The sequence below is a fragment of the Sarcophilus harrisii genome, chromosome 3, assembly GCF_902635505.1.
Source record: "Sarcophilus harrisii chromosome 3, mSarHar1.11, whole genome shotgun sequence".
Lineage (NCBI taxonomy): Eukaryota > Metazoa > Chordata > Mammalia > Dasyuromorphia > Dasyuridae > Sarcophilus > Sarcophilus harrisii.
This window is the reverse complement of record NC_045428.1, coordinates 609,567,701-609,595,695: the sequence shown is the minus strand read 5'-3', so window position 1 is coordinate 609,595,695 and position 27,995 is coordinate 609,567,701. Positions and strand designations below refer to the sequence as shown.

Here is a 27,995-nt window from a genome sequence, read left to right as displayed (position 1 = left end):
ATAAACCTTTTTTATATTAATTATGTCCATAAGTTTTCTGTCCACTGTAGGTTCTCCAATTCATGAACAGGAAGACTGAAGTTCTAAAAGAAAGGTTTTCCACACTGATTACTTTAATAAGCCTTTTCTCCTGCATGGATTCTCTGATGTACAGTAAGACTGGAACTCTGAATGAAAGCCTTCTCACACTGATTACATTCATAAGGTTTTTCTCCAGTGTGAATTCTCTGATGTACAGCAAGACTGGAACTATGTCTGAAAGTCTTTCCACATTGATTACACTGATAAGGTGTTTCTCCTGTGTGGGTTCTCTTATGTGTAGCAAGAGTGGAGCTCGTTGTGAAAGCCTTTCCACATTGATTACATTCATAAGTTTTTTCTCCAGTGTGGATTCGATGATGGGCAGCAAGATGGGAGCAGGATCTGAAAGCCTTTCCACACTGATTACATTTATAAGGTTTCTCTCCAGTGTGGATTCTCTGATGTTTAGCAAGGCTGGAGCTCTGTGTGAAAGCCTTACCACACTGGTTGCATTTGTAAGGTTTCTCTCCACTGTGGATTCTCTGATGTTTGGCAAGGCTGGAGCTCTGTGTGAAAGCCTTACCACACTGGTTGCATTTGTAAGGTTTCTCTCCAGTGTGAATTCTCTGATGTTTAGCAAGGCTGGAGCTCTGTGTGAAACTCTTTCCACACTGATTACATTCGTAAGGTTTCTCTCCAGTGTGGATTCTATGATGTTTAGCATAACTGGAGGGGCATCTGAAAGCTTTTCCACATTGGTTACATTTATAAGGTTTTTCTCCAGTGTGAATTCTCTGATGTACAGCAAGACTGGAGCTTTGAGTGAAAGCCTTTCCACACCGATTGCATTCATAAGGCTTTTCCCTAGTGTGAATTCTCTGATGTTCAGCAAGACTGGAACTATGTCTGAAAGTCTTTCCACATTGATTACACTGATAAGGTGTTTCTCCTGTGTGGGTTCTCTTATGTGTAGTAAGAGTGGAGTTCTTTGTGAAAGCCTTTCCACATTGATTACATTCATAAGTTTTTTCTCCAGTGTGGATTCGATGATGGGCAGCAACATGGGAGCAGGATCTGAAAGCCTTCCCACATTGATTACATTTATAAGGTTTCTCCCCAGTGTGAATTCTCTGATGTGTAGCAAGACTGAAGCAGCATCTGAAAGCCTTTCCACACTGATTACATTTATAAGGTTTCTCTCCAGTGTGGATTCTCTGATGTTTAGCAAGGCTGGAGCTCTGTGTGAAAGCCTTACCACACTGGTTGCATTTGTAAGGTTTCTCTCCAGTGTGAATTCTCTGATGTTTAGCAAGGCTGAACCTCTGTGTGAAACTCTTTCCACACTGATTACATTCATAAGGTTTCTCTCCAGTGTGGATTCTATGATGTTTAGCATAACTGGAGGGGCATCTGAAAGCTTTTCCACATTGGTTACATTTATAAGGTTTCTCCCCAGTGTGAATTCTCAGATGCACAGCAAGACTGGAATTACATTTGAAAGCCTTGCCACATTGATTACATTCATAAGGTTTCTCTCTAGTGTGACTTTTCTCATGTCTAACATGATCTGAGTTCCAATGAAGGACCTTCCCATACTGATTACATGCATTTGTTTTCATTCCAGCATGAAAGCTATGATGGTAAAGAAGTGTTAATGGCTGGGTTAAGGTTGTTTCAGCTTCTTGATATTCATGAGGTTTCTTTCCAGTGTGAATTTCTTGATGGCTAATGATCTTACTATTGTGGCTGAAGATCTTTCCTCCTTCATTACCAACATACAGTTTTTTGCCAATATAACTTCTCTGATGTTCTGTGAAGTTTGACCTCAAGCTGAAGACCATTTTCAGCAGATTACCTTGATATTTTTGCATTTCAGGAGGCTTCTCATGAAACTGATTAAGCTCTACCTGTTCAGTAAAGCATTCTCTATACTTGCTGTACTTAAAACAGTCATTTAACATCATTTTGTCATGGAGATTTAGAACTAAATATTGTGCGAAATTCTTTCCAACTCCATCAAATTCATGAGGATTCTTTGGATTTTTATGTACCTTGCCATCAGAGTCACAGATTTCTCTCACAATGAAATCACAAGGACTGTCACCCATGAATTTTAGCTGCTCAGATTCTTCCACAGAAATGCTCTGGTTTGCAGGAATCTCATCCATCTCAAATGTGGTCCCTGCTTCTAAAGAAACAAACAGATATACACAAAAACACATATAAATATAGGAAAAAAGGAAACATTGTTCTATTTTCCCAGTCAAAAGAAGACTTTTCAAACTTAAATAGGCAGAAGCAATCACTTGAAAATGCCAATAACTCACATCTCAAGTATGATTTTAAGGTGCAAAGAGTTTCACATACAGTAACACTGAATCTTCACAATAGAATTACAATGTAACCAGGGCAGGCTTCTCATTACACTTTACAGCTCAAATCTTGAGTTCAGAATGGCTAAGTAATTAACCCAAATCTCTAAAATTGTGACTATAATTCAACCCTCAGTATATTCCTTCCATAGAACTAGATGGCTTTTCTCCATGACACTTTTTTTTAAAATAGCTTCTTATTTTTCAAAAAAACACAAAGATTATTTTCAACACCCACCTTTGCAAAACCTAGCATTCTAAAATTTCCTCCCTCCTTCCCCACTTTTCCCTCCTGAGACAGCAAGTAATCCAATATAAGTTAAATATGTCTCCATGTCACTTTCAATACTTTCTTCAAATGTTTTCTAGAAATTTTTCACTTTTTCTTTTGTCACTCTTGGGCAATCTTCTTGCTTTACCATACTGATTAGTTTTCATATTTATAAAATTCATAAATAGATCAGAAATAGGTTTACTTTTTATCTATCAAGAATATTCAGTCTTATATTCAACTTTTAAGATGAATAGATTATTGTGCCTGCATTAAATCATTAATGGTCCTGGTAAATTCTTTTAATCATCCTTTTTTTTTTTGTTACCATGTTTCAGACCACAGTATGATTGCCGACCATTTCCCCCACAATTCCCTAATTAAAGTTGTAATAGATTCTGTTTTGGCTTATCACTTCTTTAACATAACCAATAACATCCATTTGTTTTCCAAAATTTATCTTCTTTAATTCCAAACTATCTTGATCTGGTGTACAATGATTTTGTATTCATTCTATGATTGTGTCAACTTCTGACCAAGTGAAATAAATAATTTCCATTTCTCAACCTTAGATCAAATTGTTTCCAGCCTCCAGAAAAGTGCACTTCCTAGAAGTGCAACTCAATTCTCAGTGAGTAGTTGCAAGGATCCATATATTTTCATTGCTTTCTGTACAATGCACTAGAAGCAACTACTTCTTTTACTTCATTTCAATGTTACCTTGTAATCTTACTTCATCAGCACTATAATTACTACATCAAGGGAATTGCAACATTTTGCATTTTTATTCCCTAATTGATGGTTCTGCGATATGAACACTTCAGATGAAGAAATTAAGGATATCTATAATCACATGAAATACTCTACATCACTATTGATTAGAGAAATAAACTGGGACACTGATTCATTATTAATGGAATTGGTAAATGACCTAATATTCTGGAGAACAACTGGGTACTATGTCCAAAAGACTATACAATTGTACCTGCCCTTTGATCCAGTGGCATTAACGCTGGTTCTGAATCCCAAAGAGATCATAAGAGGGAAAAGGACCCACGTATGCAAGGGCATTTGTAGCAGCTCTTTTTGTGGTGGCAAGGAATTAGAAATTAGTGGACATCCATCAATTGGGGAATGGCTGAATAAATTATAGTATATGAATATAATAGAATAGTATTGTTCTATAAGAAATGATGAGCAACCTGATTTTAGAAATGTCTGGAGAGACTAAGATGAACTGATGCTAACAAGAAGAACCAGGAGAACATTATATACAGCAACAAAAGCATTACGTGATGATCAACTATGGTAGCTTTAGCTCTTCTCTGCAATCCAGTGATCCAAGACAATTCTTAAAGGGATGGAAAATGTCCTCTGTATCCAGAGAAAGAAATATGGAGACTGAATTTGGATCAAAGCATAGTATTTTAACTTTGGGTTTTTTTCCCCCTTTGTTTTGATTTTTCTTTCATAACATGACTAATGTGTAAATATTTAAAATAATTGTATTTTATCTACATTAGATTGCTCAGAAAGAGAAAAATTTGGAATTCAATAACTTACAAAAGCGAATGTTAAAAACTATCTTTACATGTAATTGAAAGAAAAAATACTATTAAGCGAAACAAAAATTTTTGCAGTACAGATGGTAGATTCTTTGCAACACATGATTACAAAATATGCACAACCATCTTGAAACCAACATGGACCATCACATCCAACAAAAACACACCTTATATCGCTTCTCATTGCAGTACTTAACTCATCTTATATTTATTATTCTATCTAGTGAATTTAGGGGTTTAAAAATTTTTTTTATTTTTATTTAAGTTTAACATCTTATTGTTACTTTATGGAATTAGCATTTCTGTAATAACAGTATAATAAAAAATTGCACATGAATCTGTCAACTTATGATGTGCACATCTTAAAAATATAATGAAATTATAATATAAATTTCTTGTTCTTTTTTTCCTTCTTTCTCCCCAGAGATGCATACCATTAGACACAAATATATATGTGTGTATGTGTTTCTATGTAGATAGGAACACACATACACACACACAGAGTATTATTTTCTCTAGATACAAATATCATCTTTCTTTATATGTCCTGTGTACTTAATTTGGATATTTATTGTAGTCAAAGTGACTTAATTGCTCAATATTGCTGCTATGTATACAGTGCTCTTTTGGTTCTGCTCACTTTGCTTTTCATTACTTCATGCAAATTTTCCCATGTTTTTCTAAGATTGTTGACCTCATCATTTTTCATAGCATAGTAGTAATCCATCACAAACATATACCATAACTTTTTCAGCCATTCCCCATTTGATGAACATACCTGCAATTTCCAGGGTTTTTTCCTACCACAAAGAAAGCTGCTACAACATTCTAAAACATATAGGCTCTTTTCCTTTTCCCCTAATCATCTAGTAGATGTATTGCTAAATCAAAGCATATAGACATTTTAATAACTCTTGGGGCATAATTCCAGATTGCTCTTCAAAATATATCAGTCCACAATTCCACCAACAATGAATTAATGTACACATCCTTTCCACATCTCTTTCAACATTTGTTGCTCCCCCTTCAATATTTTTATCCAATCTCACAAGTGTCAAATATATCTGAGAAGTTATTTTAATTTTCATCTATCTAATCAATAATGATGTAGATTGCTTTTTCATGCCAAAACCCATTTAGATTATTTCTCTTCTGATCATTTATCAATTGAGGAATGACCTAGGGGATTTGCAGAGGAACCAGACTGCAAGCCAGGCCAATTAGTCCATAGTTTCTAAGAGAGTGTAAGCAGTGTGCCAGTGAAGAACAAAGCAAGGTCAAAAGGCCTTTCCTTACAAAGGTTGCTTTATCCACTTAATACACTACTTTTCACTAGTCAAGAGGATAAATATATCTTTCATACAATAACCAGCCATTCATTTGTTGCCCAGTTTCGGTTCTAAAAACAAAAAATGAATTCTAATTTTCAACAAGAGATCTTATAAATTCTCTTACCATTTTCTACCTTATTAATGTTTAAGGGAGCATTTTCACTGTATTCTAGTTATAAAACAAAATAAAACTGATGGTGCATTGATTGGGCAGGTAGGTAGAACAGTGGACAGAATGACAAGCCTGAAGTCAGGAAGACTCATTTCCATGAGTTCAAATCTAGCTTTAGATACATACAGCAAGTCATTTAATCCTAATTGTTGTCTCAGTTCCTAATCTTTGTGAGTTGCAGAAAGAATTGGCAAACCATTCTAGTATCTTTGCTAGGAAAATCGAATGGGGAAGAGTCAGACATGACTGAAAGAACTGAACGAGAAAGAGCTTTGTATAGAGAACTGTATTCAATAATCAGGAAGTGTTGGAATCTTTACTAAAGTGTTAAGACATTTCTTTACAAAGTGTTAAGACATTGGAGTTAATTTAATCTTAGAAAGAATTATTTGGGGCCAGAACTTGAAACAAGATACTAAGTGGAACTGATTGAACAATGCTTGTGTTCACACCTTTAGAGAGCTCAAGTATCTAAGTACTCAATGGAGTTCACAAGAGAGTTCAGGGCTAGTATGAAAGCTGAATTCACACCTTCCTTAAGCCCAGAGAGCACTCTCGAGATAACCCAGAATCCCTCTCCCTCCAGAAGGTGGAGTTAACCTTTGGGAGATCACATAAATGAAGGAAGCTCTTGGAGGGAAAGAAGAATTTCTCCGGAACATCAACAGGGCTCTGAGAAAGAACACTCTGGAAGAAAAGACTACTCGCCACAGACTGGAGATTGAGAAGCCACGCGTCGGAGCTGACTGGAGACTGAAGAAAGCAGAGGCAAGAGCCAAGGACAAAACTACAAGATCTCTTGGAGCCAGGCAGTGAGATAGGTCTCTGAACTAACCGGGCTAAATTTGTAAGGAAAAATAAACGTTTGCATTTTTACCAGCTAGCTGAGATTTCGAAGTAATTATTTATTTCAACTAAGACTAAGGCTGGCCCCCAAGAAAAACCTTCACAAGGAAGACCTAAATTCCAGTCTGACCTTGAACACTGGTTTACACTGTGACCTTGGACCAACCATAACCACTCTCTTCCTTTAAGCATTGCTGTGAAGATCCACTGAGAGATGTTTATAAAGCACTTAGCCCAGTAACTGGCATAAAAGAGCCAGTATGTAGAAATGCTAGTTACTATTTTGTTTTTCTTCTTTTTATTATTACTAAATCAAGGATCAAATTGGTCAGGTGGCATACCAAATATGCCAAACTTTTGCTTGGAAAGAAAAGTTCAACTTCGAATTAATTTGAAATAATGCATTATGTTCAAAATGTCTTCTAAGTTGTAACTTATTTGATTAAAGACTTTATATTTAACAAGATCGGTAAAAAGAGGGTAATTTTCATTGTAGTCTTACAGATAACAGTAAAAATTGGCTCTTATTAGATTTAAATTCTTCCAGAAAGTCCCATATTAAATTTTTTTACCATAATTTTTACGATAAATTTGAAGCAGAATAAAATTTTTTTATTTCTAATTATACAGTGGAATCAAATTATCAATTTGCAACTTTGAAAGCCAAATGTTATGCTTGCCATTCTTGTAAATATTTAATACATGAATTTGAAAGAATATTATGAATAGAAAATTAAATGATTGGGGGCTTCACAACACTAATTTTTTGGGCATGAAAGGAGTTCTAAGCACAGAACTCTGGAGAACTGCTTTAGAGTCATGGCTGTTTGTTGTATTGATCAGTGTTGCTACAGTATAAACTGTTGCCCTGATTCTGCTCACTTCTCTCTGTATCAGTTCAGACAACTCTTGACACTGCGCCTTTTTTATGACTCCATCATCTTCCATTATATTTTCAGATCATCTTTTGTTGACTTATTTACCAACATATGGGCACCATCTTTTATTTATACATCTTTGCAATAACAAATATCCATTGTAATTTCATGTTGTAAGATAATTTCAGAGAGGCATGGAGAGACTAACATAGACTGATGTTAAGTGAAATAAACAGAACCAGAAGACCATTATACACAGCAACAAGACTATGAGACGATTAGTTCTGATGGACATGGCTCTCTTCATCAATGAGATGATTCAAACCAGTTCCAATTGTTCCGTGGTAAAGAGAGCCATCTACACCTAGAGAAAGGACTGTGGGAACTGAGTGTGGACCACAACATAGCATTTTCACTTTCTGTCGTTTGCTTGCATTTATGTTTTCCTTCTCGGTTTTTTTTTTCTTTCTTTCTAGATATGATTTTTTTTTGTACAGCAAGATAACTGTAGAAATGTGTATACATATATTGGATTTAAGATATACTTTAACATATTTGACATGTATGGGACTACCTGCCATCTAGAGGAGGAGGAAAAATTGGAACAGATTTTGCAAGGGTCAATGTTGAAAAATTTCCCATGCATATTTTTTGTAAATAAAAAGCTATAATAATAATAATAATAAAAAGATCAGTGAACTATGATAGACAAAGCAAAGCTTGGAATTGTATTTTTTTTCTATGTACAATAAAACTTCTAAAAATAAAAAATAAATAGATAAACAAGTAATTTCATGTTGTGTAAATGGATCATTTCACTTTTCAGTTTATAGGTTATCACAGGGTTAAAGGACAAAGAGTAGAGTGAGTTTAGGGGCCAAGTTAAAAAGCTATTACAGTAAGTCATCCTTTCATGTGAAGGCCATATGAATCTTTATGTCAAGTGCCTTTCTCCTGCACAATGTTGGGTTCTACGTTCTAATGCATTCTGCTACCCTCCTCTATTTTAAAAGGTGAATCATCTCGTGTATATTTTATTATAGAAACTATTTTCTCAATGTTATGTTTTGATACCTATCCCTCCCTATTTTAGACAAAAACTAGGTGAGAAGAAGAGATGTGGATCAACATGTAGTAATTGATCATTGGAATGGCCTGATCCCCACTCTTCAGGCCCACCTAGTCTTCCATTCATTCCACTCCCAGATGACTGGCTAGAACATTACCTAAAAAGACATTTATCCACTTGTCTCCCTTATTTGAAGCTTCCATTATAGTACAAAGTTACTTTCCCACCAATTAGGAGGTACAATGGACAGAGAATGTTGCCTGGACTCAGGAAGATTTGAGTTGAAAATTTACTCAGACATTTTTCACCTGGGGGACACTGGGCAAGTCACAGTACCTCTGTTTGCTTCTGTTGCTTTCACATAAAGTTGGGATAATAATAGTACTTCCTACTTGCCATGGTTGTTCTGAAGATCAAATAAGATTTGTCCATCACTTGGAAAATAAATATTATATGAAGGTTTGTTGGAATCTTTACAAAGTGTTAAGACATTGGAGTTGATTTGATCTTAGAAAGAGATATTTTGGGCCAGAACTTGAAACAAAGTACTAAATGGAACTGATAGAACAATGCTTGTGTTCACACCTTTAGAGAGCTCATAAGTACCTAAGTACTCAATGGAGTTCACACCTTTGGGAGAGTTCAGGGCTAGTATGAGAGCTGAATTCACACCTCCCTTAGGACCAGAGAGCACTCTGGGAGATAACTCAGAATCCCTCTCCCTCCAGAAGGCGGAGTTAACCTTTGGGAGATCACATAAATAGAGGGAGCTCTTGGAGCTTGGGAACTGACTGGAGGTACAGAGAGATTCATTGCATCTTCCAACTTGGTGCTGACTGGAGGCTGAAGAAAGCAGAGGCAGAAGCTAAGGACAAAGCTGGCTCTCTTGGAGCCAGGCAGAGAGATAGGCCTCAACTAACTGGGCTAATTTGGAAGGAGAAATAAACGTTTGCATTTTTACCAGCTGGCTGCGATTTTGAAGTAATTATTTATTTAAACTGAGACTAAGGCTGCCTCCAGAAAAACTTCCAGAAAGGTTAGCTATTAATGCTGTGATGTTGACAATTTCTCCACTCTATTCTGCTTTCTAATGTACTCTCCTTTTGACACTGTTCTTTTCTCTCCTTATGTTCACTTCCACCTTAAACTGAATGTTTTTTCCACGTCAAAACAGTCTCTTTTCCCTGGATCCGCTAAGAGTGAACATCCTGATTTGTTGCTTGATCTCAAACCACCTCCATGTTTGTGGGCCAGATCAGGAGCACCTTGACAATAAGGACCGGCTTTTCCCTTACTTTGTATCTGTGGGACATGTACTGTACTTTATGAATGTTTATTAACTTAGAGATTGGGGCTGGGTCTAACCAGCCTAGGCTTCCACCTCAACCTCCTCCCTCCTCTTTCAAATGCAGATTCTGACCCCAAGTCTTGTCCCTTATCTCCTCTATTGAGTGACCTTTAATTCTAAACCTAATTTGCTCTGACAGGACTCATAAAGACATCTAACCTCTCAGAAGGTCTGGTTTTGTGGATGCCTGGAAGTTCTTACTTCTCCCAACCTTAGGGTGGGCATCTACATGAATCTGGCCATTTATTCTCTGAGAATGGAGGCCAAGATTGGGCCATAGATATTAGGAAATAGGACTTTGGACTGAAGACTTCTAAAAGGCTCAGCCTTGGATTACTACTTCCAGGAAGGTAGTGGCCTCTATTCCTACCCAAATGGTAGTAACAGAGAAAATCATGAAACCCAGATGTCTGGGGTCACTAAAAAGGTAGGTGATATCACTTCAGATGGGTTCTCACTATGGCAAGGCAATCCTGTGACATCTCCCTGACTCCCTATCCCTTTACCTTCACCACAGCAGTTTTTACAAATTCCTTCAAATGCTCTTAGTTGGTTTGCTTCCACTCTCTCACACAGCTCAACATTTGGCATTATTTTCCTAAGAAAATGTGGATCCTTCTAAGAGCTCTCTCATTTCCTCCTGATGTCACATCAATCAAATGCCTTCTTTTTTCCTCCACTGTCCTGGTCTTGCATGAAGAAGTGGCCCTTCTTGCATCTCGGGCATACCTCTTTATGTGCACAAATCATTCCTGTCAACCTCATCTCCCCCAGAAACATTCCCTCTTATATCATCCCCACATTTTCTTCAACTTTCAATCTCTCCTTGTCTACTGGGTTCTTCTCTACAGCCAATTACCCTTTTTACTTGATACTTTCTTCTTTCTAGGTTCTGCAACATTTTCTCTTGGTTTTCCTTTTAAAATGGAGTCTAAAACTAAACTCACTCTCTTCCCCATCAACCATCTTATTTTTACTTTTCTATTATAAGACAGGACACCACCCTCCCAATTATCCAATCTCACAACATAAATACCAACTACTCTTCATTATCTTTCACATATTCAAACTCCACCCCCACTTCAACCCTATGGAAATCCCATAGATTCTGCCTTTTATTATCTCTTACATCCACCCACTTGTCTCCCAACAGTGTCCCCAGCCACCAGGTACACAGGAGAATTCCAGATTACTTAAGTCACTTTTCCATCTACTCTGTCCTCCACCCAGCTGTCAAAAAGTGACTTCTCTCCATGTCACTGACAATGCAATAAACTTGCCCTATCACCAGGATCAAACCAAATCCCCTAGTCTTTCATCATCTGTCTTCTCCCACCCTCTCAATCTTCTTTCACTTTACTTCCCCTCCATTTGTGCAGTAAGGACTGGGACAGGCCTCCTTCTGTTCTATGACCAGAACACTCCATTTCTCAACTTCATGTTTGTTCTGGCTGCCCCTTCTGCTCACTCTGGCTTCCCTGAAGTCTCACCTGAAAGTCCTTATTCTGCATTGTGTTCTCCAATCCTCCAACCTCCAAAGGATTGCTGCCTTCCCGCTCTTGATTAGTTCCAATTTATCCTGGATATGGTAGGTCTTTTTTTTTTTTTAATTTGTCTGCATATTGTATTCCCCATCAGATACTGATGCCCTTAAGAGCAGGGTTTGTCCCCTGCCTTTCTTTTTATCCTTTGTGCTCAGCATAGCATCAAGAATGTGGTAGATGCTTAATAAATGCTTACTGACTTGAAAAAATTCAGGAAAGTATTTATATTGGATACCCTCAGCCCTTTTATGATAATTTCAGAAGAGTTCTATGCCCCAAAGTTCCAAATAGTGACTTCATATGGAATCAGAGCTTTATTACTAGAAGAGAACTGAAAAGCCATGAAGTCCAATCACTTCCTTTTATAAATGAGGAAATTGACAGGATCACTTTGCTAAAAAGGAATTTCAGGGTATTTCGTCCTGTCTCCAAGGTTAGCACTGCTTTCACTACAACATGTAAATGCATCATGAAAACAGCCTTCACACATCCACTTTCTTCCCACTCACCTGGACAAAAGTTCCTTGAGCTTTCTCCCCTCAGAATGCATGGTGCTTCCCCTTCCTGAAAACAACAGATCAGATCTTCTCTGGCAACTGGAAGCCCTAGGCATGGGGAATACAGAGATGATGAGGATGAAGGGAAATTCATAATTTGGTCCTCTTTAGGGAAAATGATAGGACCAAAGTCACAGAGATGTTGTATAGCTCAAATGAGAAAATATTTATATACATAGCACAGTATCTGACATACAATAAGTATATATTGATGATTGTACCTTTTCCTTCTTTCCCCTCTAACTGTACGGAAATTTGAGGGAACAATGAAGGAAGAATAAGGAAAAATGTCTTATACTAGGCAAAATTAGGAATAATAAGGAACAATTAGGAACAATCAACTTATCCTTGATAATAAGAAGACTTTTCTAAAGTCAAGACCTATCCCCAAGGGGATTGCTTGGGTTGCTTTGACAGGTAAAGGGTTCTCTTCACTGCACAACTTCAAGAAAAAGCTGCACGAGCAGTTTTCAGACTTTGTAGACAAAATTCACATCTGTTTAGAAGTTAGATTCGATATGATATCTAAGATCATCTCAAATTCTGAGATTCTTTAATGCTATATTGCTTTTTGAGCATTGCAGAAACTAGGCATTGACCAACATAACACCCTATAGCAAGATAAGGTTGATGAGTTCATGATTCAAATATAGTGGATGATACTATAAACAGATTAGAAGGGGTAGCCTGCCTTTCAGATCTGTGGAGAAGACAGGCATTTATGGCCAAAGATGAAACAGAGACTATTATTAAATATAAAATGGGTAATTTTGATTACACTAAATTAAAACGGTTTTGCACAAACGAAATTAATGCAGCCAAGATTAAAAGGGCAACAAAAAGTGAAGAAAAAATTTTATAGCAACTGTTTCTGATAAAAGCCTCATTTCTAAAACATATAGAAAATTGACTCAACTTTATAAGAATACAAACCATTCCCCAATTAATAAATGGTCAAAGGAGATGAACAGTCAATTTTCAGATAAAGAAATTGAAGTCATTTCTAGTCAGATGAAAAACTACTCCAAATCACTATGGATTAGAGAAATGGAAATTAAGACAACTCTAAGGTACCAAGTCACATTTCTCAGATTGCCTAAAATGACAGGAAAAGATAATAGGAAATGCTGAAGGGGAAGTGGGAAAACTGGGACATTAATGCACTTTGGTGGAACTGTGAGATGATACAACCATGATGGAGAACAATTTGGAACCATGATCGAAGAACTACAAAACTGTGTATACCCTTAAATCCATCAGTGTCTCTACTGGGTCTGTAGTCCAAGGATATCATAAAAGAGGAAAAAGGACCCACATGTGTAAAAATGTTTGTAGCCAGCAACGTACTGGAAACTGAGGGGATGCCACTCAGGAGGGGAATGATTGAATAAGATATGGCATATGAATGTGATGAAATATTATTGTTCTATAAGAAATGATGAACAGGCTGATTTCAGAAAAGCCTGGAAAGATATACATGAACTGACACTAAGTGAATGAGCAGAACCAAGAAAACGATGTACACAGTAAAGGCAACATTATGTGAGGATCAACTGTGATGAACTTGGCTCTTTTCAACAATGAGGTGATTAAAGGCAAATTTAATATACTTGGGATGGAAAGGGCCACCTAATATCCAGAAAGCTAACTATGAAGGCTGAATGTGCATCAAAGCATAGTATTTTCTTTTTAATTAAAGCTTTTTATTTTCAAAATATATGCATGATTAATTTTTCAACATTGATCCTTGCAGTTTTATGTTCCAAATTTTCCCCTCCTCCCTACCTTGTCCCTTTGACAGCATGTAATCCGATGTATGTTAAACATTCTAAAATATATTAAATCCGATATATGTATACATATTTATACCATTATCTTGCTGCACAAGAAAAAGCAGGTCAAGAAGGGAAAAAAATGAGAAAGAAAACAAAATGCAAGCAAACCACAACAGTTCCCATAGTCCTCTCTCTGGGTGTAAATGTAATGCCAAAGAAACTGAGCAAGACAGACCAATTAGAGACCAATTCAATAGTTTATTAAATGGAAAGAGATACTGGAACCAGATGGATCTTTGTCCTAGGGCTGGATGAGACCATCATCTCAAAGAATCCAGCCTGAGTATTGAGACACAAAAGCTTTTTTATAGGATAACAAGAACAGTGACATAATGGAGGAGGTACCTAGGTAGGGATAACCTAATGGTGGGAGAGGCCCCTAGGATAACAATGGAGGGAGGTCACTGATATTCTAATGACATCTAAAATGGATAAACCTTTATCCAGTCAAACATTAAGAAGGAATGTCTATAACCTAAAGATATAAAATCTTCATTTCATCAACCATTTAAGAGGGAATGATTATAGCCTGGTGTTTTGGGGCAGAGCAAGTGAGGTAGACCTTTATCTCATCAAACATTAAAAGGGAAAGGTTATAACCTGAGGCAGAATAAATAGGACAACTGGAGAAACTGGGTCATGACATTAAAAGGGAACTCTGGCACAACATAGATAGCTCTCTTCATCACAAGATCATTGAAGCTGGTATCAGTCATCTCATTGTTGGAAAGAGTCATGTCCATCAGAATTGCTGTTGCCATGTATAATGATCTCCTGGTTCAAAGAATACTATTTTCATACTTTTTAAAATGTTTTTTTTCTTCTGATTTTTTTTTTTGTGTGCAGCTTGAAAAAGAGTATGTAAATATATTTAGAAGAATTGCATATGTTTAATATACACTGGATTGCTTCCTGTCTTGGAGAAAGGAGAGGAAGAGGTGGAAAAAATCTGGAACACAAGGTTTTTGCAAAGGTTAATGTTGAATATTATCTTTGCACATATTTATAAAAATAGAAAAATGCTATTAGTAAAAAAAAAAAATACTGGATTATTTTTGACCTAAAGCTACCTAAAATATGAGACATAATTAGAAGCAATAAAGAAAAGTCCCAGTTTCCCTTCCTAAAACACAAAGACCTTTCATAGGATTTTAGCCTTTCAAGTAGTTGATAAATTTTCATAATCTGCACAATACCTAGAGAAAGAAAACATTCTTCTGATGACAAATTCCAAGTGGCCAGACAAAATGGTCCTTACCCAGGGATAGAAAGTTCCAAACATTCTCCAGCGTGACCTCCTTAAACAGCTCTTTCTGAGAATGGTCCAAGAGGCTCCATTCCTCTAGGGTGAAGTTCACAGCCACATCCTTGAATGTCATCATCTGCTAAATCATCAAAAGTCACAAGATTTAGAGCGGAAAGAGACTCCAGAATTCATGTGACCCAACTCTCATCAGTTTCAAGGAGGTAACTGAAGCAGAGAAGGGATTTGCCCAAACTCAGAAGAGTATCAGAGGCAACACTTGAAACCATAAGACATTTAGAGCCCAATGGCATGTTGAGAAAAGCATTTTATATTGGAAGTGAGAATCACGTTGGAATAATAAAAATTGGGAAAATATCTTATTATGACATGAAATTCCCATGAAATCGGGGAGAAGGTATGTGTTCTATCAATGAAATATGAGAATCTGTGAAGGAGAGAGAAGATAATGTGAAATTCTCCTCATCAATGTTACAAGTGATTTGTTAAGAAAATACTATGAAGGGGGCAGTGGATAGAGTACCAGCCCAGAAGTCAGGAAGACCTGAATTCAAATCTGGGACACTTAACACTTCCTAGCTGTGTGACTGTGGGCAAGTCACTTAACTCAATTGCCTCTACAAAACAAAATGAAACAAAACAAACAAAAGAAAATACTATGAAAAGTTTGTGAGAAGTTAGCAAATGTATTCTGGGATGGAGGAAAGGGGCAGGATGTTATCTGTGATCACTGGAGAGCAAAGAACAATACTTATCTAGCTAATTCCCTAAAAAGTTGAAATAAAATCTTATCTAGATGAATGAAGAGGACTCTTAAGAGACAGTATCACAATTTGGGTTGAATTGTTTCCAATAAAGTTTTATTGAGGACTTCAAATGACGCTACATATGATATGTCATAGCAAAATAGCTTTTGTCACTGCTTTATGATCGCTTTCCTTTGTTAACGGAACTTATTCCTTAATTGTCATTTTTATAGTTATATAGAAATGAGAAATTATGATGGGATGTTATTTTATTAGCTGGGGAAGGAAATTGAACTAACTCCCCAAAGTGACATTAACAAGAGTATTTATGACAAATCATTAAATTGACTCCCTAGGACACCCAGAATTTGGGGGACCAGGAATCAAGAGAATGATTTATGTAGTAGATGAGTAACACACAAGAGTGGCCTCATCTGCAATCCTTTGCTACTCTGGAGGGGTCATCTATCGTTCCAATCTGCTACATTTAGAATATGTTTGGCCACTCCACTTGCAGTGTTCTTCCTGGTTTTATTATCTTAGAGTCCCTCAAACTTATTGTCATCCTTGACTCTTTTATTTCACCCTGGCAATGCAGTTATTCTATTATTGGGTTCTATCGTTATTCTCTTATGTAGATAAAATTTTCTTTACTTTGTCATCATTTTGATTTCTTTAAAACACTGTATTTATACTATTTGTAATCCATATTTAGCCTTAACTTCCTTTGCTATTGAATTTCAGAACAAGTAAAGCATTTATTGGTTTTTTCCCATTTTTTGAGATTCTCTAGAATTTTAAACATTTCCTTTTATTTAAGGTCTCAAAGGTCACCATTCTTCATTTTCACAATTATATTCATATTATAGTCTTCATTCTTCCTTTTCTTTCCGGGAAGTCTCAGAAAGAAGGCAGCCCTTTTCTTGACTGATAACAAGTCTCCCCTCACTCTGGACGATTCCAATAACCTGCAGCTGGGTCAGTCTGCTTCAAGATGTTCCCCAATCCAAATGCGCCCTTCATTTAACCAAGTATTGGGCCACCGATAAATTCCAGTGGCTCCCCATCACTTCCAGGGTCACACACAAAATCCTCCTACACTCAACACCATCATGAGGCACTCATTGGCTGCTTGTTCAGTCTTCTTACACTGAACTTGCCAGCTCTGCATTTCTTTCACCCAGTGACACTGCTGCCTGCAACAAGAAACATCCCCTCTCTGGGCTCCAGACATTTTCTCTTAATTCCCAACTGGCCTGGAATCCTCTGCCCTCGTTTCTGGCTCCCGGATGCTTTTAAGTTATGACTAAAATCCAGTCCTGACCAAGATTCTGACTCTGCCTTTCCCTGGTTCTGTCTCTCCCCTCAGAATGTCCTTCCCCCTCAACCCCTGGCTTCCTCCCAATCTCAACTAAAGTATCACCTTCTGAAAACAAGTTTTCCTGGTCCCTGACGTTGCTAGAGCCTTCCCTGTGAAAGTGTCTCCTCTTTATATTGTACAGAGCTTGTTTGGACACCGTTGATGAGATGTTTCCTCCAATCTGACCGTCAACAACTTGAAAGCAACTTGTTATTTTTAAAGCTTCCCTTGCATCCCTGGTAGGTCACACAGTCAGAGGAGCCACTTTCTAAGCCCTTATGACTTGACCTAAGATTTGATCAAGAGGGAAAAATTCAGAGACCTGCGAGCAGCCATGTGTGGCCGAAGGGGGCAGGACACGGGAAGAATCAGGAAGATAATGTATCTTCCCGGCTAAGGACTCCCTTCCTCTACCAAGGTGGAGCTTCCGGACTGCCCTGGGCTGATGCTGCTCAGCTCTGCGGAGGGACTGCACTCACCTGGGGTGCCGGTCTCTGGCTGCCAGTGACCATCTCTCTGCTTCTGAGATTTCTCCTTGGAACAGGCTTTGGTCCTCTGCAGGCTGAGCTGGCAAAGGAGAAGGATCTCAGAGGAGACTTCCTGCTCAGGAGACTGGCCTATGGGGTTAATCGAGGAGGTGGTCATATACATATACATATACATACAGTGATTCTGGCCCTGCCCTCAGGGCCTCTACCTGGTAGGGAAGGGAGCCAGCAGGGAGGGGCAGGCTTGGAGGTGAATAGGAACATTACTCCTCTCTCCCCCAGTAACAGAGACCCAGGAGGCAGAGAAGCCTTTGGGATCCCACTGGGGTGAGACCTGGCAGAGCTCTGCCTCCCGTTGGTACTCTGCCATCCTGTCTTCCTGACTTACCACAGACTGACTGCTTGATCCAGGAGGAAGGGAGGTTAATTAACTTTGGGGATGAGAGTGTTGAGGTCAGGAACCAAATGTTGAGGTGTAGACCATGTGTTGAGGTCTACATTTGGTACCTAAATGAAATTAGGGTTTAGTTAAGGTCTAGTGGCAGGTTTGGGGAACAGGGAGTCAAACAGAGCTCCCCTGCAACCCCCTTAGATTCGGCGCAAGGATAAGGCAGTATACAAGGTCTAGTACCGGTGCGGAATTCCCAATAAAAGCATTTATTGGCCCAGAGAGCTAGATTAATAAAAGAGGTTTATTACTGAGTTTAGAAGTAGGAGATAGGGGAAGGTATTGATAAGGAGGGCACTGGACAGAGGGTGCTCACATGGCGACCATGTTTGGAATCTCTACAAAGAGAGGTTCCCAGTGTGGTCCTTTTAAGTCAAGAGACTTAGCTCAAGGGGCTTTGGGGTGTAGCCCCAGAGTTGGCTCAGATCCGGGTGGGGCTGGGACAGGTCGGGACCTTCTATTGGAATTCAAAGGGACCAGGATTTGTGAGTCAAAGGGTAATTTACATTAGCTAGGGGGGTTGGGAATCAAAGATTGGAATCTTTCCCGCATCAAGAGGACAGCCGTGGAGGGAACCACCAAGGAAGTTGGGGAAGCCCGGGATTCAGTCCGCTGGCTGAAGGTGGGGGGAGATTGTGACGTGTGTTTGAGGGCTTTAAAAGAGGGGGCAGGAAAGCCAGAGACCTGGGAAAGGGGAGCCCAGGTAAGGTCTGGGAGGAAGACGTCCTGACATAACTTAGGGCAGGGAGATCAGGGGCACTGGGATGACAGAAGGCTTCGGGCTAACATGGATTCTGGGAAAGCAACATGACTGTGTTCTGAGGTCTTCCCAGGAGTTGGGGAGGTTGCCTGGGACCCTAGGGTACAGCTTAGGCTTGGCGACCCTAAAGGGAGCCTGGACACGGGGAGCCAGAGCCTGGAGTCTGGTAGGGCACCAGCCCAAGAACTGGGGCAGGGCGAGGGCAATTAGGGGGAGAGAGGCAGAGCCCACGTCCAGAGTTTTGGGGGCCCACATCCAGAGAGGGTGCTCAGAGCAGGCAGAACTCTTGATCTATGAAGGGCCTAAGTCGGAAGGCAGAAGCACCACATTTCTAATCAGGATCCAGGGACAAGGTGGGACTCCTGGCTCCTTATGGGCAAAGTCTGAAATTGGGAAAATGTGAATCGGTGGTAAATCCAGGGACGGTAACTTCCGACGTTTGGGAAGTTTTTGGGGTGTGAAAAACAGAGATAGGAGGGGTTGTTAATAGCTGAGTCTGGTAGAGCAGCATGTTCCTGTTGAAGCCAAAGGTCAGATGACAGCCCAATGGCAAAGACAAAGGCAAGTAACAAAAGCTCGGAGGTGGGCACGGGTGTGTGAGGGTAGATATGCCAGGAGTTGGTGGGACCTCCTGGGACCTGCACCTACAGAGCTGGCTTGCAGAAGGCATTTAGCTCCAAAAGTTCCAGTTTCCAGCCAGATCACTCTAGATTTCTCCTGATCTCAAGAGTTCCCACCTTACCAGCCCCTGAGACTTCCAAGAAGGGCTGTCTCCTTCAATCATTCACAGGACCAGGATCTCAAACCCTGGCCTGCCTCCCCTCTCCAAACCCAGCCCTCCATCTTGTAGAATGTCTTGAGCTCTTGGAATGGCCTGACTTCTGCCCTGGACTCCTTCCAGATTTCCAACTCCACCCCAAGGGCTCATATTCCACCTGGATCACCACCCATCAGGCTGTTCATCTCTGAGATCTCCTCCTCCCCCGAGCCTTCCACCTTTCCCCCTGTCGTTCACAGCTCTGGAGCTCATTGCTATGGAGTAGCAAGGGTGGCCAGATAAAACTTAGGCAGTAGCCAAACAGAAAGTACTGAGTCCTATATTTGAGGTGCTGACTGCAACTGGGCCTTAGGAAAATTAGGGATTCTATTTACCTTCAAGTGTTAATCCAGATTGGATTGGATTTTCTCTTAATCTAAATTAGAATGCGGGCTCACTTAAAGAAAGACTTGTTATCCCATTACAGTAATGGGGATGTTTGAGCCTCTACAGGTAGGTCACTTAAAATTAGACATTAAGGTGATATGATTAGGGGCTGTAGGAATAAACATTCAGTATAATTGGATCAGAATGACTCCATTCTACTCAGAAGACAGTAAATCCACAGGGTCAAATAATCAGAAGGATCAAGTGATTTTTCTATGGAAGATAATTCAGAATATTCAGTATTCACTGGCAATTTTCCTTCACCTTTTAAAATGAAACTTTATATTATTGTTATGCTTCCAATTTTTCTTATATTGGGATTTGGGGAAACGGTAGTGTAAAAATGCTAATTTGAAAAATAATTCTGAGGGTGAAATGATTGCACCCTTACAAAATTACCTAGTGTTTCGATCTGGTAGAGGCAAGAGCTGAACTAGGGAGCCCACTCCCAGAACCTTTTTAGGAAATTTTACATTAATAGAGCTCAAAGTCAGGAGCAAGATAACAACAGCTTAGTGCTCAGCTTGAAGCAGTTTCCAACTATGGCACACAGGTTGCTGAAAAGGTAGATCTCAGAAAATCCCTTGCCTCATTGTCTGGATCACCCTCCCTGCCCCACAAAAGGCTCCGGGATCAGTATGAACAGCACATCCTGATTAAGCAACAAATCTGGTCTGAAAGCTTCAAACAAATCTAGTCTCTACGATGCACAAAGCAAAGTTCAAACATGGCAATCCTTTTTCCCCAAATGTTCTAAATTTGTTTCAAGGAAAAATTCCCCAAGGTATCAGGAAGACTGAAAGGTTCCTGTTAGGGGCAGACTGGCTCCGGGTGCTCTCCCAAGATTTTGAGATTGGGCTTCTCATCAACATGCCAGAAATGAGGGAGGTCTAAAGTAGGAATTTTCTGGGTGTCAGAAGGGGCATCAGTCCTAAAAGCCTCACCACAATGGTGATTACTCTACAATGCTCTTCTCCACTAAGGTTTGTCTGAACATCAAGAACCAATGAAATATTGGTTAAATACTTTCCCACATCAATTTTATTTGTTGGGAATCCGACCAGCTCTAAATTATCTGATGTAAAATAATGTTTGTGTTCTGGATGAGCCCTTTCATCCCCCTCCCTTTTGAGGTTTTATTGCTGTTTTACCTTTATATCAAAAGGGAGACAAACTATCTCTCCTTTCAGATTGAATCCTATCTTGTGACAAAGTAATTGGACAAGGAATCCAGTCCTATGAGAACTCTGTATGGTGGAGATAGCCTTCTAGCTGGAAAGGAGTCATCTGGGACTCTGAGTGAAGCTGGTTTCTCTCATCTAACCTTAGAGAAAGCCAATGTTCTGGATATTACTCAGAGGGTTATTTGCTTCGGTCTTTCCACTTTCCTGGTTACTGCCATTGGGTCTGTATAGTATACAATAGAGATGGTTCTTGGGGTTTTATTCATTTCTCTCTGGATCAGGCGATGAAAGATCAAGGGGAACAAACTAGATAAGAAAAAAACATAAGAATTGAATGCAGTAGCCCGGGATTTGATGAACTCAAGGACACAGATAGGTAAAGGAGGATTCCCTTTTTTGAAAAAACAAGCACTACAGAGAAAACTGAAAGCAGTTTGGTAGAAGTCAGGTGGAGACTCCCTGCCTCCACCTCCTACTATGTTAAACTCAAAAGAGACTAGACATTCCGTTAGACTCATCAGTTCAAGGAAGATGGAGAAGGAAAAGGAATGAGAACAATGAACATAGAGTGTCTTGCTTCTATATGAAAATGTGATCATAATTCTTCAAACTAGAATCGTTACTAAGTAGTTTGAAAGAAAAGTGAGAGCTGAGTTATATATGATGGAGGGATTCTAGAAAACAAAACTGGCTAGAAAAGGTAAAATGGAGCAATCACCTCATAAATTTGGGTGTGAAAGAAAGAACTGACACAGAGAGCCCAGGTGGGATAAAGGACTGAAAAGTTGGAACCTTGCTCTCCTCAGAGTTGAAGAGGAAACAGTCTAGGAATGTAGAAGTGTGTTCTGAGGTTCTAGAGAGGTGGAAAACCAGGGAAAGTATAGCAACAGGACTTTTGGAAAGGCAGGGGAGGAAAAAAATAAGGGAGAGGCTCCTAAAATGCAGGTGCAGGGGGGAGAGAGAAGGTGATAGAGGTAGGGTAAAAAGAGAGGCTGAGAAGGACTATAGTAAGTAATAATAAGATGGAAGGACCGTCACAAAGTGTAATTATAAAAACCAACAAAACAGATGAGTCATTGGTTAATTTGATTTAAAAAAATATGGAGAAGAAAATCAAATCACTAGAACCAAAAATGGAAAGGGTACATATACCACCATGATGAAATCATAGCAATCATAAGTTATTTTTGCCCAATTATATGCCAATAAATTTAACAATTTAAGTGAAATGGAAGAATATTTACAAAAATGTAAATTACCTTGATCAGCAGAAGAGGAAATAGAATGCCTAAATAGTAGAAAAAAAAAAAAAGAAATTGAACAAACTATAAATGAGTTCCTAAGAAAAAAGCACCAGGAACAGATGGATTTACAAATTACATATAAAATATACAGATTCTATCAAAGAATTAAAGATCAACTAAGTACAATATTAAATGAATTATTTGGAATAAGAGGCAAAGAAGGCATTCCATCAAATTTCTTTTATGAAACAAATATGATACTAATGAATGGGACTGATTGGATGAAGTATTTCTGATTATTGTCACATGATCCCTGTTTCCAGAACGGGACCTTGGAGAGGTCATTTGCTCTCTGGAGGAATGAACTTTGAACCTGGAGATGCAGGAAGTGATGTGGGGGGCAGCCAGCATTGGTGACCATTAGTCAAGGATGGTTATATCCTTTTAGTCTATCTAATGAGAAGGCTCCAGTCTTTTGCTTTTAAACCCTGACAAGTCGCAAGCTAGCCAGGTTCAAGGGGCACATGACTGGGATTGGGATGGCTCCCAAGTATGTGTCTGGGCCTCTCCCTGCAGAGATTAAATGAATGTTTTCTTTTTGTACCCCATGATGTCTCTGATTAGTTAATTGGATTGGGAAGGGGGTCTTGCACCCGACCTGTCCCATACACTAATACCTACACCAGGAAGAGTAAAAATAGAGAAAGAAAATTATAGGCAAATTTCATGAATGCATATGGATGCATAACTCCTAAATGAAATAGTAGCTAAAAGATTATTAGATATTACAAAGATATACATTTTGACCAAGTGGGATTTATACTAGGAATACAGGGAAATTTTAACATAAGGCAATCTATTAGTATGATGGCTTATATCAATATTAAACATTTTTAAAACCATGATTATAACAAAGAATTGAGAAAAAAGGTTTTGATAAAAGTACCACACTGTTCTCTACTAAAACCAAACCAAACCAAAACAAAAACACTTGAAAGTATTGGTCTAACTGATACATTGTGAATACACCTAGCCATTCTGGAGAGCGATTTGGAACTATGCTCAACAAGCTATGAAACTGTGCATACCCTTTGATCCAGAAGTGTTTCTACTGGGCTTCTATCCCAGAGAGATATTAAAGAAGATCAAGAATGTTTGTGGCAGTCCTCTTTGTAGGGGCCAGAAACTGGAAAATGAACAAATGCCCATCAATTGGAAAGTGGTTGAATAAATTGTGGTATCTGAATGCTACGGAATATTATTGTTCTGGAAGAAATGACCAGCAGGATGATTTCAGAAAGGCCTGGAGAGACTTACACGAACTGATGCTGAGTGAAATGAGCAGGACCAGGAGATCATTATATACTTCAACAACAATACTATCTGATGATCAATTCTGATGGACGCGGCCCTCTCCAGCAATGAGATGAACCAAAATCAGTTCCAATAGAGCAGTAATGAACTGAACCCAGCGAAAGACCTCTGGGACATGACTATGAACCACTACATAGAATTCCCAATCCCTCTATGTTTATCCGCCTGCATTTTTGACTTCCTTCACAGACTAATTGTACACTATTTTAAAGTCTGATCCTTTGTGTACAGCAAAATAACTGTATGGACATGGTATACATATATTGTATTTAATTTATGCTTTAACATGTTTAACATGTATTGGTCAACCTGCCTTTCGGGGAGGGAGTAGGGGGGAAGGAGGGGGAAAATTTGGAACAAAAGGTTTTGCAAATTTCAATGCTGAAAAATTACCCATGCAGATATCTTGTAAATAAAAAGCTATAATAATAATAATAATAATAATAAAGGATTTAGATGCTAAAAAAAAGAACGTATTGCTCTAAGTGGATTTTTTAAAAATTGATTAAAAAAAAAATAACCAAAACTATTGGCAGGCATTATTTGTAATTTGGATAAGCCAGTAAGATAAGGTGTGAAACAAGGATGCCCACTGTCACCAATTTCAATACTGTACTGGAAATTATAGCAATAACAAAAAGAGAAAAGAAATAGAAGGAATCAAAATAGGGAAAGAGGTAATAAAACAATGTCTCTTTTCAGGCAACAGGATGACATACCTGGAAAATTACAAAGACTCAACTCGAAAGTTAATTGAGACAATTTATTATTTTAGTAAAATAGCAGGATAGGAATTAAATCAACATAAATCATTACCATTCTTATATATCACAAGCAAAACCCTGCAAGAAGAGATAGTAAGATGGCCCATTTAGAGTAATTGTAGACAGTGTTAAGTATCTGGGAATACACCTGTCAAAAGAATCCCAAGGACTATATAAATAAAATCATAAAACAACTTTTTATACAAATAAAATTAGATTTAAATAACTTGAGAAATAGTCATTCTTCATGGGTGGCCCAGGCAAATATTTTTAAAATGACAATTTTACCAAAACTCATTTTTATATTTAATGCCAAGGCAGCTAAGTGATGCAGTGGATAGAGAACAAGCCCTGAAGTCAGGAGGACCTGAGTTCAAATCTAGTCTCAGGCACTTACCTCTTCTTAGCTGTGTGATCCTGGGCAAGTCACTTAAATCCTAATTGCCTCAACAAAAAAAATTTTTTTTTAAATTATATATTAATTGCCATGCCAATTAAATTACCATTTTTTTTTTACTGAATTAGAAAAAAATAATAACATTTATTTGGAAGAACAAAAAATCAACAGTTCAGAAGTATTTTTAAAAAATGTAAGAAGGGAGTTTTAGTAATACCAGATCTTGAGTAATATTAAAAGGTTGTAATAATTAAAACTATCTGGTAAACATTAATGAAACAGAATAGAAATGCAACTTAGAGCAGCAAATAAATAACAGTAATCTTGTATGAAGAGAAAATGAGAAGAACATGGAATATATTACTCATCAGACTTATGGATAAGTCATCAATTTATGAATAAGCAAGAGAGAACAAAGCGAGTTTTCCGATGGATAATTTACATTACATTAAACTAAAAAGTTTTATGCAAAAACAACAAAGATTCGAAGAAAAGCACAACACCGGGGAGGAAATTTGTGGACAGTAAGTCAGATAAAGGTTCCCATCTCAGCTACATAAAAACTTTGTAAAATCTGTGAGACAAAATCCTTTTCCAATTGAATGGTCACAGGATAGGCAAGGTAGTATTCCGAGGAGTGGTCAAAACAATTTATAGTTACATGAAAACAAATGCTGTAAATCACTATTGACTAGAGAAATACAAATTAAAACCACCCTGGGATACAATTTGCCACCTATCAATTAGTTCAAATAAAAACAACAACAACAAATGATGGAGGGAATATGGAAAAGTGGAAGACTGATTCACTCTTGGTGGAAGTGGGAACTGCTCCAACCACCTGGGAGAGCAAAATGGAATTAGGGCCAAAAAGTTATTAAACTGTCTCTATTCTTTGAGCCACAAAATATCACTCCTAGGTCTGTTTTCAAAGATGAAGAGGGAAAAAGGAAAAGAATCTGCCTGTACTAAAAAGCAGCTCGCTTTATGGGGGCAAAGGACTGGAAATTATAGGGATGTCCATGATTTGGGCAATGGTGACATGTGGCGACAGTCCGTGATTAGGACTGAATACTACTCCGCTCTGAGAAATGATGAGCTCAATGATCTTAGAGAAACATGGGGAGAAGGCAAAGCCAAATGAACCGGAACCAGAAAGACCAGAACCCTTTCTCTTTCTCACGGACACAGACACACACACAAATACACACAGTGATCTAAAAGGGAGGGAAAGTTGGGAGTGGGGAGGGCTCTGGAGGAAGCCCTCCGGGATGACCAGGAGAAGCGAGACACTGGGACACACAATCCTGTCTGCGATGCTTCCTCCGCAGGGAAACTGAGGGGCTCGAAAGAAGAGGGGACAAGGGAGCAGGCGCTTCAGTGCCGGAGTCCAAGGCGGGTCCTAGGGCAGGGAGGCCGAATTCCGGGACTTTGAGGGGGTGTAAAAAGTCATCTTGTTCTGCGCCCCTTAGGACCCCCTCAAGGCCAGCGGCTGCCCCGGACTAATCTCCCCACAGACTAAAGGCGCAGGAGCCACACGCTGGATCACAAAGTAACGCGGGCTGGGCGGAAGCCATGGCGCCACCGCAGCGCCCGGAGCTCGGCCCGGAGCTCGGCCAGCCCCGGCCGGCCCCGGGACCTCCGGACCCCGAGAGGCTCGTCGTTTGGGGACCATCTGGGGAAGTAAATGAGCTCGCCCCAAGATGACGGGGGGGGGCGCTCCCCAAAACCCTCTAAAAAGGAGACCCGACCCCAGCCGGGGTCAAGCGCCCAGCTCTAACCTGGCGGGGGCGGCAGGGATGCTCTCGTCCCCGGCCCTCCTCCGCTGGCCCCGCTCCGCGAGCCACGCCCTCTGCCTCAGTACCCCTCCCCACTTTCTACTGCGGTCTTGGTGCCGCCCCATTTCCCCTCCTCCAAGCGTGGTCTTTCCCGGAAAGTACCCAAAGAACCAGGCGCGCCTACCCCCATTCCTTCCTTTCATAAACTGGTCATCCATCACTTGGCCCAGGATGCTCCGTGGGAGAAGGCGCGGCCGGTAAGGAACCATGCGGGTCAAACCACTTGGAATGGCAAGGAGAGGTGTAGACGGCGCCATCGCCTCCTGACTTCCTATGTCCCAGAGGCCTCTGGGCCGCAGTGTCCCGGACCGGGGTGCTCCAGCACTTCCCCTACAGCTTGAACCCCTCCCCCGCCCCCAATTTACCCCCCATCTTTGCCGTACCCCTCTCCCCCCGCAGCACCTCCCCTTCTCCTCTTCCCGGGGCCCCCGGAAGGAAATCTTGGTCTAAGGCGGGGGGGGGGGGGGGGGGTGGAGGCGTTCCTGCCCCGGGATGAAGGGAAAAGGGGCCGAGGGGATTGATTTGTTTTGAGTTACATGCAGTGGGAGAGATTTTTAAATCCCCCGAAAATTGTGTGGAAAAAGGAGCTGGTCGTGGCCGGGTTTTTTTCCCCGGGGGTGGAGCGGGGGGGGGGGGGGAATCTTAAAAGCTAGGTCCAAATGGCGACCTGCCTCGGGTGTGCAGACTGGGTGGGCTGGGAAAGCTGGGGAGGGATAAGTGAGGGAAAGAAGCTCCGGAAGAAAATCCAGCATGCCTGGATTTTGGCGGGGAGGGTCGCTTGCCTTCCCCTTCTGTTGAGGCCGGAGGGCTTCCCAGTGTCTGGCCATGTCCTTCCTCCTGGGGCTCTGTAGCCCCGGCCTCCAGCTCTCGGGTCTCCAGCCATGCTCCTCTTAATGGGGGTCTTCAACCCCAGCGCTCAGGTTGGGGGTAAGTCTCTAGACTTAGCTGAGATGGCATTGTAAGTGAATCAGAAAATATAAATGTTAGAAAGTGAATGAGACCATGTAAGCCCTTGAGAATCTCAACGACAACAGTATTACAATCGGCCAGGGCAATATAGAGAATTATGAATGAGATAATCTAATGGAAAAATTCAGGAGACCGAAGAGGAGGGG

At 39.8% G+C, this 27,995-nt stretch overlaps 2 protein-coding genes across 2 annotated transcripts in view; one reads left to right on the top strand and one right to left on the bottom strand.

Annotated features, from left to right (window-relative positions):
• Positions 1–19: 19 nt before the first annotated feature.
• On the bottom strand, positions 20–27,091 carry LOC100921947 (zinc finger protein 665). The gene is made up of 5 exons (XM_031963544.1): positions 27,005–27,091; positions 17,659–17,796; positions 15,068–15,194; positions 11,927–12,022; positions 20–2,209 (listed from the first exon to the last, which is right to left on the bottom strand). Exons 1-5 carry the CDS (start codon positions 27,008–27,010, stop codon positions 114–116), a joined length of 2,463 nt encoding a protein of 820 aa, XP_031819404.1. The 5' UTR covers positions 27,011–27,091; the 3' UTR covers positions 20–113.
• Positions 27,006–27,995, top strand: part of LOC100922207 (zinc finger protein 883) — a 44,892-nt gene continuing 43,902 nt past the window's right edge. The window contains exon 1 of the mRNA XM_031961840.1: positions 27,006–27,077. The gene's annotated coding sequence lies outside the window, so the exon portion shown is untranslated. The remainder of the gene's footprint in view (positions 27,078–27,995) is intronic.

Excerpts from the sequence above, each read along its gene's own strand:
- LOC100921947 (XM_031963544.1), bottom strand. Across the intron at positions 15,195-17,658 it reads GCCAGAGACCGGCACCCCAG|CAGATGATGACATTCAAGGA; the intron begins GTGAGTGCAGTC and ends TTGATGATTTAG. Across the intron at positions 12,023-15,067 it reads TTGGAACTTTCTATCCCTGG|GGCTTCCAGTTGCCAGAGAA; the intron begins GTAAGGACCATT and ends CCCCATGCCTAG.